Source organism: Lepisma saccharinum, chromosome 15 (assembly GCF_977018435.1).
Source record: "Lepisma saccharinum chromosome 15, izLepSacc3.1, whole genome shotgun sequence".
Classification (NCBI taxonomy): domain Eukaryota; kingdom Metazoa; phylum Arthropoda; class Insecta; order Zygentoma; family Lepismatidae; genus Lepisma; species Lepisma saccharinum.
The window spans coordinates 69,717,502-69,724,653 of NC_139243.1; the positions used below are offsets into that span (position 1 = coordinate 69,717,502).

General features: G+C 34.6%; 1 protein-coding gene across 1 annotated transcript in view; it reads left to right on the forward strand.

Annotated features, from left to right (window-relative positions):
* LOC145999316 (uncharacterized) overlaps nucleotides 1-6,624 on the forward strand; it is a 206,841-nt gene extending 200,217 nt beyond the window's left edge. The window contains exons 4-6 of the mRNA XM_083136257.1: nucleotides 4,071-4,451; nucleotides 6,147-6,320; nucleotides 6,516-6,624. Of these exons, the coding sequence (XP_082992383.1) occupies nucleotides 4,071-4,451; nucleotides 6,147-6,320; nucleotides 6,516-6,624 (664 nt within the window). The remainder of the gene's footprint in view (nucleotides 1-4,070; nucleotides 4,452-6,146; nucleotides 6,321-6,515) is intronic.
* The last annotated feature ends 528 nt before the right edge of the window (nucleotides 6,625-7,152 follow it).

A 7,152-nucleotide genomic window follows, 5' to 3' on the forward strand; every position in this document is an offset into this window, starting at 1 on the left:
AGTTGATGATATCGTCATCACCATCAGATTTGTTAAACAAGATAGATAATCTAAACAATGATCTACATACCCTTAACAATTGGCTCACTGCAAATGGGCTCGCAATTAACCAGAATAAATGCGTCTACACAATTTTAGGCTCTAGCTATTATCTTGAAAAAGTAAATTATGATACGATTAACATCAAAATTAAAAACCAAAACATAATTTATGCACCAACCGTTAAAAATCTAGGCCTTACTTTTGATCCCAAATTTTCCTGGGCAGGACATATCTCAGCGCAATGCACAAAAGCACTAACAATAATGAGATCACTCTACAGGAGGAGAGACTTTTTCACTAGAGAAACGAAATTATATCTCATCGAAACTCTAATATATCCTATTTTCGATTACTGTGATGTGGTGTACGGCACGAATTTACAACGTAAAATATCGAACAGAATACAAAAAATACAGAATTCTTGCATTCGTTACGTTCTCTCGATCAGGAGAAATCAGCACATCCTACCCTTGCTCAATACATACAAAATCCTTAACATGTCTAGGCGACGCCTCCTGCATCAGTGTTCTACAATATATAAAGTATTAAAATTGCAAACACCTAGCTATCTCCACGAGAAACTGGCATTTAGAAATTCCATACATCCATACAATACTAGAGGTCGGCGAAAAATCGACATTCCCCGCCACTCTGCTGTCAGTTTCGAAGGCTCCTTCTCCCTCTGGTCTGCAAAGGTTTGGAATGCTCTCCCCGATTATGTTTCTTTTGCTACAACACCCAAAAACTTCAAAGAACAAGTCGTATTATTTTTATTGGAAAGACAAAAATTCAGCATTAGCTCGTACGGCTAAGCAACAGGAATCAAGTAAAGTAAAACCATGTATTTTGCAAACACTTATCTGACACAAAGAATATTTCAACCTGTGTGCATGCTATTTTAGTATCTATCTGGAAATTGCGTATGTACACGTGTGTATGTGTGTGTGTGTGTGTGTTAATGTATCTGTCATTGTATTCTCTTATAATTTTATTATTTTTCATTTATGTCATATTCATTCATGTTATGTTATTTGATTTCAGTATTATTCAGTATTATAAATGTATGTATTGTAACTTTTATTCACCAGAGTTAGGTGGTAGAGCAGCCCAAGGCTGAATCTCGCTCTGTAGTAAATAAAAAGACTTTTCAATTCAATTCAATTCAATTTTCAGAATTAACAAGCTAATGGAACTGTTATTTTTTTATTTATTTAAGTTGGGGGGTGGGATCAACAGGCATTTAGCTGCCCAATTATAGGTCTCCGCTAATTACATTCAAAAGTTACAGCTACAAATATACATGTCACACACATACAAATAAATTTGTGGTTGATAACATTATCAGTATTTGACATGCAAACCTAGAATATGCTCAATCGAAAACTGATAATATTATATAAAACTGCAAATTATTGATATGTACAGTGTGTCTGAGAAAAAATATACCAATAAAGAATTTAAATAACTCAACAATCGTTAACGACTGAAATGTCAAATAACGTTTATTTGGAAGAGAAAATCATAGAATTTTTTTTTAACCAAAGAACAAGAAAAAAAATTCACCTTAGTAGATCTCAATGTGTGCTCCTTTGGTGGCACGACAAACATCAAGGGAGTCAAACTCCATTCAAGTGTTCTTCAACATTTGATGAGTGACGGAGCCACATGCATCGATAATTCTTTCTCGGAGTTCATTGAGGTCATGCACAGGTGTTTGGTAAACCATAGTCTTCACATAACCCCAAAGGAGGCAAGTCTGGTGACCGTGGTGGCCATTTAATGGGTCCACCCCTCCCAATCCAATTACCAGCGAAAATGTTATTAAGGAACTTAGTAACACAACGGGCATAATGTGGGGGGCCCCATCCTGCTGAAATATGTACCCTTGAGGTATACAAGGTACAGCATACTGTTGGAACATTTGCAGGTAACTTGCACCTGTACCTGTAGCTTCCTCAAGGAAAAAGGACCCAATTACGGAATCTCGTGTCAAACCACACCACACATTCAACTTTGGGCTGTCGTGTTCATGTTCAACAACTCCATGAGGATTCTGCTTACCCCATATTCTACAGTTATGTCTATGTACTTTTCCGGAAATGTGGAAGGTAGCCTCATCTGAAAATGTTACGCGTGTCAGGAATTCATTGTCATCATCAATGCATGATAGCACTTCACTAGCATAATCAAACCTAGCGGGTTTATCACTGCACTTCAGTTTCTGAACAAGCTGTAACTTGTAAGCTCTAAGCCTTAACCTTTTATGTACGATATCATGCACAGTAGAACGTGGAATTTGAAGTTGAGAACTAGCACGTCTCAGAGATGTATGTGTGCTTCTCTGGAAAGCTTCCTGAACTGCAACCACTTTACCCTCGCTCACACGCTTCTGACCACTACCTTTCTTCCTCAAGAAAGACCCTGTTTCCAGCAATTGTTTATGCCATTTAACAATGTAATGACGTTCTGGTGCTTCCTGTCCATATTGTTACCGGAATCTTCTTTGTACTGTTACAGGAGACTTCAATTCTGCAAACCAAAAGCAGCACCGTGCATGCGCTTAATTATGTTACGATGTTTTCCCTTCTGGTGGTAAAAAAAAATCCTTTCTTCCCTCTTCCAAATAAATGTTATTTGACTTTTGTATCGCTAACGATTGTTGAGTTATTTAAATTCTTTATTGGTATATTTTTTCTCGGACACACTGTACAACAAAATTAATGCAAGAAATAGAAGTTTACCACCTAACTATATTTATTATTTTTCTGACAGGAGAATCAACTAATGATGGTTCACTATGGGATATGTATATGGATATGAATATTAAAGTATATTAGAGTATATTTTGGATGCAATATTATCAGTGCAAGTTAATGCATCAAGTAAAAATAAGTGGAAAAAAACACACACAAAAAACCTGAGATGCAAGTAAATGAGTAATTTTTATGATTTTGCAAATGTAGCAGTAATTTAGCAAAGTATCTTAGGTGCTATTTTATGGGGGTAGAAAATTTTTGATTCATATGTATATATGTATGTGTGTGTTTATAGCTATATAGGATATATATGCTGTCTCTAGACAGTCAGTAGAATTCCACCCCTCCTCTGGAAACTTTTTAATACCACACTGCAGTTACCCAATAGAAATCCCACCCATGCTTTCAAATGGCACATTTAAAGCATGTTGACAGTAGTTGTAAGATGGAAAACCTTTATTCCATGATGCAGGCTTTTTAGCAGAGCAAATTGTTAATGGCTTTTCCTGATCCAAAGTACAAAGCAAATAAGGAAACTTCATCCCTTGGTGTCACATATTATTACAGAGCAATTACAGCAACTGATGTGCAACCACAGTGCAGAACTGTTATTTTGACAAAATCCTGTTTCCCTACTGGTTGATTTGCGGACGGTGATTTTGAACATCATTGCTTCCAAACACTAGGCCTAATTGGTTGTTTGACTGTGAGTTCCTTCGTAGGGAAATGTGGCAACAGAGGATCACTGCCATAAAGGCAGTTCTTGCACCGGATATAAGAACAGCAATCCTGTAATATTTGGAAATTTTTTGCATGTTACATTTTGAACATTTATACAAACAAATTTATTGAAAATTATCTTCTTAATGTCAAGAAATTTTAAAAAGCTGGTATCAGCGTTTATCCCTCATTTTCACATGGTGCTGATATTTATAGTTTACTGTTATGTAGTACAGTAATATAAGACTTGTTGTGTTGCATGTTTAATGCCTACTCCTGAAATTAGCAAGTAGATAAATCAGTTTATCTTGTCACTGCAATCTATAATTGTTCACATTGAAGAATTTAATGAAGTTAGTATTGGTGATAGTGAAAGGAGTGAAAGTCACAGTAATGTTATCTTGGCATCTCACGTAAGCAATTATTAAAGTACAGTCTCATTTCTTGATAGCACAGAAAACTAGATGCTACTCCCTTAAAGTCTTTTGTACTGCAGATATTAGTAATTATTTTAGAAGCACACCTACATTTGTATGTTCATTTTTTTTTCAGATGCTTGAACAAGAGCTATATGGAAGGACAGGTCCAAGATGTTCCAAAGTTATTTACCCATTTACCAGTATCTGCAGGAAAAATGAGTGAACAAGAGCAACCAAAAAATAATCCAGAATATCTAAGTGAAGAAGGGATAGTAGAGGCTGAAACTTCAAAATCGTCTAAAACCAAGGGATATATTGAAGATGACAAGGGTGATAACAAAAGAAAGCAATATATTTGTTCCTTGTGCACCAAAAGTTTCTTCAAAGAAGAACATTTGAATAAACATATAAGGGTTCATACAAGAGAGAAGCCTTTCAATTGTTCAATATGCAAGAAACATTATGAATATGAACATGGCCTTAATAGACATATGAGAAGGAAGAATCCTTTTAAGTGTCCAATTTGCAAAATTAATTTTGCATATGAAGGAGATCTTCAGATGCATGGGAGAGTTCACAGCCAAGAAAAGCCTATCAATTGCACAATTTGCGAAAAAAAAATTGCACATAAATATTACCTTAAAATACATAGGAGAACACACACAAAAGAAAAACCTTTTAAGTGTGCAATTTGCAACAAAGATTTTGCCCAAAAACATAACCTTAGTAGACACATGAGAATACACACAAAAGAGAAACCTTTTAATTGTTCTATTTGCAGCAAAGTGTTTTCGTTCAAGGAACTGCTTAATATGCATATGAGGACACACACAAAAGAAAAACCTTTTAAGTGTGCAATTTGCAACAACGATTTTGCCCAAAAACCACACCTCAATAGACACCTGAGAATACACACAAAAGAAAAACCTTTTAAGTGTACAATTTGCAACAAATATTTTGCCCAAAAACCACACCTCAATGGACACATGAGAATACACACAAAAGAGAAACATTTTAATTGTTCTATTTGCAGCAAAGTGTTTTCGTTCAAGGAACCGCTTAATATGCATATGAGAATACACACAAAAGAAAAACCTTTTAAGTGTGCAATTTGCAACAACGATTTTGCCCAAAAACCACACCTCAATAGACACCTGAGAATACACACAAAAGAAAAACCTTTTAAGTGTACAATTTGCAACAAATATTTTGCCCAAAAACCACACCTCAATGGACACATGAGAATACACACAAAAGAAAAACCTTTTAAGTGTGCAATTTGCAATAAAGATTTTGCCCAAAAACTACACCTCAATGGACACATGAGAATACACACAAAAGAGAAACCTTTTAATTGTTCTATTTGTAGCAAAGAGTTTTCCTACAAAGTCTCACTTAATACACATATGAGGACACACACAAATGAAAAACCTTTTAAGTGTGCAATTTGCAATAAAGATTTTGCCCAAAAACTACACCTCAATGGACACATGAGAACACACACAAAAGAGAAACCTTTTAATTGTTCTATTTGCAGCAAAGTGTTTTCCCACAAGAACTCGCTTAATACACATTTGAGGACACACACAAAAGAAAATCCTTTTAAGTGTGCAATTTGCAACAAATATTTTGCCCAAAAACCACACCTCAATGGACACATGAGAATACACACAAAAGAAAAACCTTTTAAGTGTGCAATTTGCAATAAAGATTTTGCCCAAAAACCACACCTCAATAGACACATGAGAATACACACAAAAGAAAAACCTTTTAAGTGTGCAATTTGCAATAAAGATTTTGCCCAAAAACCACACCTCAATAGACACATGAGAACACACACAAAAGAGAAACCTTTTAATTGTTCTATTTGTAGCAAAGAGTTTTCCTACAAAGTCTCACTTAATACACATATGAGGACACACACAAATGAAAAACCTTTTAAGTGTGCAATTTGCAATAAAGATTTTGCCCAAAAACCACACCTCAATAGACACATGAGAACACACACAAAAGAGAAACCTTTTAATTGTTCTATTTGTAGCAAAGTGTTTTCCTACAAGAACTCGCTTAATACACATTTGAGGACACACACAAATGAAAAACCTTTTAAGTGTGCAATTTGCAATAAAGATTTTGCCCAAAAACTACACCTCAATGGACACATGAGAACACACACAAAAGAGAAACCTTTTAATTGTTCTATTTGCAGCAAAGTGTTTTCCCACAAAAACTCGCTTAATACACATATGAGGACACACACAAATGAAAAACCTTTTAAGTGTGCAATTTGCAATAAAGATTTTGCCCAAAAACTACACCTCAATGGACACATGAGAACACACACAAAAGAGAAACCTTTTAATTGTTCTATTTGCAGCAAAGTGTTTTCCCACAAGAACTCGCTTAATACACATTTGAGGACACACACAAAAGAAAATCCTTTTAAGTGTGCAATTTGCAACAAATATTTTGCCCAAAAACCACACCTCAATGGACACATGAGAATACACACAAAAGAAAAACCTTTTAAGTGTGCAATTTGCAATAAAGATTTTACCCAAAAACCACACCTCAATAGACACATGAGAATACACACAAAAGAGAAACCTTATAATTGTTGTATTTGTAGCAAAGAGTTTTCCCGCAAGGACTTGCTTAATATACATATGAGGACACACACAAAATAAAAACTTTTTAAGTGTTCAATTTGCAATAAAGATTTTTTCCAAAAATCTAACCTTAATGTACACATGAGAACACACACAAAAGAGAAACCTTTTAATTGTTCTATTTGCAGCAAAGTGTTTTCCCACAAGAACTCACTTAATATACATATGAGGACACACACAAAATAAAAACTTTTTAAGTGTTCAATTTGCAACAAAGATTTTGCCAAAAATAACACAACCTTAATAGACACACGAGAATACACGCAAGAAAGAAACCTTTTAAATGTTATATTTGCATCAAAGAGTTTTCCTACGAAGACTCACTTAATAAACATATGAGGGTACACACAAATGGAAAACCTTTTATGTGTACAATTTGCAACAAAAATTTTGCCCCGAAAACAACACCTTAATGTACACACAAGAGTACACACAAAAGAAAAAACTTATCATTGTTTAAAATATGACAAGTATTATACCCATAAATGTATATACTTACTAAACATGTGAAGAATAAAATAGAACCATAAAAACCATTTGCACACA